The 2,707-nt window shown below is 38.9% G+C and overlaps 1 protein-coding gene across 1 annotated transcript in view; it reads left to right on the forward strand.

Moving 5' to 3' along the window:
- The window catches only part of trim47 (tripartite motif containing 47), a 6,482-nt gene that overhangs the window by 323 nt on the left and 3,452 nt on the right, over positions 1–2,707 (forward strand). Inside the window, exon 2 of the mRNA XM_032533475.1 lies at positions 300–511. Within this exon, the coding sequence (XP_032389366.1) occupies positions 300–511 (212 nt within the window). The remainder of the gene's footprint in view (positions 1–299; positions 512–2,707) is intronic.

The raw sequence follows: 2,707 nt of genomic DNA on the forward strand, positions 1-2,707 counted from the left end.
AAAAATATGTTTCGTATACTTGTGAACGTATTACTTGGTGTAAGCTAGTTAGGAGTCGCTTGGTTGACGGTTAGTCTAAGCTACGCAGTGTATATTTTTGGCTAACGTTACCGTTGCTATGATGGCTGGCTAACGCTAAATTATCAGCAGGTAAGTTAGCTAGCAATAACAACCTAACTTTGTGTTTTAGATTCAGATTACGTGAATAGCGTTACACACTGAGCGAAATAATACTGACTTTGGCCTAAGTTACAAGCAGATATCTGCGTCTTTCTCAGTTGCTTTCTTTGTTCTCTCAGGTATTCAACAAGAGGAGCGTCACTAAAAACTACCTGGTGCAGAACCTGGTAGCTAAACTGAACGATTTGGAGTGTCTGGGTTCTTCCCCTGCACCCGCTCAACCCGTTAAAGTAGAAGGAAAGTGTGACCAACATGGAGAGGAGCTGAAATTGTACTGCCAGACTGATAAAAGGCCCATCTGTGTGGTCTGCAGGGAATCTAGAGCACACAGGTTGGTCTTGTTTGCACCTCCTTTTTTTAAAAGGGAAAATATTGACACATTGTATTAAGTTAGCCATTTGTTTGCTCTGAAACAAGATATTCCTCTTTTTCAAATGCATAACTGTCACTTTCTTAAAAATAAGCACAAGTTTGGTTGTAACTAATTACTAGTCACTGAGACTACACAAGTCAGGATGCCAGTTAAATGAATCCATACACATACATATTAAACTTGATGCCCATGCAGAAGCGCCTAAACCCATGACATGCCATGCCATGTTTTAGCTGCATTTACATGCATTATTAACTGCAGATACCCCCAGCTTTAGACTCTGAAACAGTATTTTTTTTTAATCCGGTTAAAGTATTGATCTGGTAAAAACTGTGACTTAACCATTGCCAGGTTTGTGAACATTTCAACAAGGTTTCCATATTCCATACATACAAGAAACCCAATTTGTTTTTTGTTATATCATCCAGTATCAGGTTTCTCCCTTTCCCCTGTCATACTTATGCCTAAGCAATACTTTCCCTCTGTTGTCTTTATCCTGCTAATGCCTACACTTAAACCTTAATGAGAGAACTCAATCTTTCGTCTTGTCTTTTTGTCCATTCATAAGCCATCATTTTTCTGATAAAGATATACCAGAGTTAACTAGCAATGTGCTATTCTGTTTTATTTATTTTTTGCTCCTTAAAACCATTGGAAATATAATATATCCCATCCAATTAGAAACTGCAACAGCAGGACATGTAGCTGTTGATGAACATTTTGAGAGGTTTGAAGGTGTCTCTCTTCCACTTTCATAATAACCTTGCAAACTTTAATGCACATCAGTGTGAGTGTTAATAAGAAAATAAGGATTTGGGCAATTGTATACGTTAGCAACGGTGGGTACAGATAGTACAGTACACCCAGAGAAGTCACCGCTGTCTCCAAAGAAAAAAAAATATCTGCTCTGCATGGGTATATAAGGGAGAGAAAGAATGCACCAAGAACAAAAAACTGTCATGGGTGTTGCAGAGTAGATGGACATTTTCACTACAGTGAATTTACTAATGCACCGAATATACATGAACATCATCTTGCAACATCATCTTCTGCAAAATTGTGGCTGCAGTTTTGTTAAATTATTTCTTTATTTATTTATAGATACATGCTACATTGTTTTTAAGAGTAGGGGAACCAGCTTAAAAAGTGGTACATATGGACTATTTAAATACAGTTAAGATCTTTAGTGGATGGAATTTGAAGTGGTAGTAGCTTGAACTAACTAGGTGCACAGTGTAACATTGCCAATTACTGCCTTTTAATTTGAAGAGGGGGAAATACTTAAGTCCTAAATGTTTTAACTTGGAGTGGAGTTTTGAGCAAAAAACATCCACCGCTCTGTTTTTTCACAAGTCGCACCCTGTGTATATTTACAAACTCACACGTATACCATTACCAACCCTCTTTTGCGTTTCATCATTGTGTGTAAGAAGCATGTCCTTAACTGCATTCCATTACAATCCCAACTAACCATTGTGGCTGTCTGTGATTGGGTGAAGAAAATGGTAAAGATAAGCACAGATCAAAACTGTGGCGATATCTTCCAGAGAAGAGGACATTTGATTTCACTGCAGAAATTCACATGTACAATACATGGACTTCAACAAACGTCGGGGCTGGGGAAATGGTTTTTAAGGGTGAATTATTAACTAAACAGGGCGCTTGCATTGTGATTTATGTGCGCATTTCAACGTGAATGCAAGTAAAACAAGTCTATGCACCCACAGTTTGTGAAAATGCATCTGGGAATAGTACTCTGATAGCCTTTTTAAAGGTACCCTGTGGAGTTTTTGACCGCCAACAAAAAGCTGCAAAGGAAATACACTCGGAACACTTGTTTCACCTCAAGGATACAAGAAATGTGGTTTAGTAAGAAGCACTCAATGAAAACCTATCTTCTGTTTACAAGAAGACAGCGTACCGAAACAGGGCACCTGTGGTGTGACAAATTGCCCTGTAAACCACTTAACTGTCTGAGGGGTGCACAACAAAGCACAGTTCGACAGAGCTAGGCTTTCTTTGCGTCATCTGGCTCAACAGATGCCGCCTGAAGCCCCAGTCAGAGAGAACTGCTGCGAAGGACCTTATCCACCGTCTTCGTTAACCCACACTTTTTTCCTCAGGCTCTAAACGTTTTCCCATTTAAAAAAAAAA

Source organism: Etheostoma spectabile, chromosome 13 (genome assembly GCF_008692095.1).
Source record: "Etheostoma spectabile isolate EspeVRDwgs_2016 chromosome 13, UIUC_Espe_1.0, whole genome shotgun sequence".
Lineage (NCBI taxonomy): Eukaryota > Metazoa > Chordata > Actinopteri > Perciformes > Percidae > Etheostoma > Etheostoma spectabile.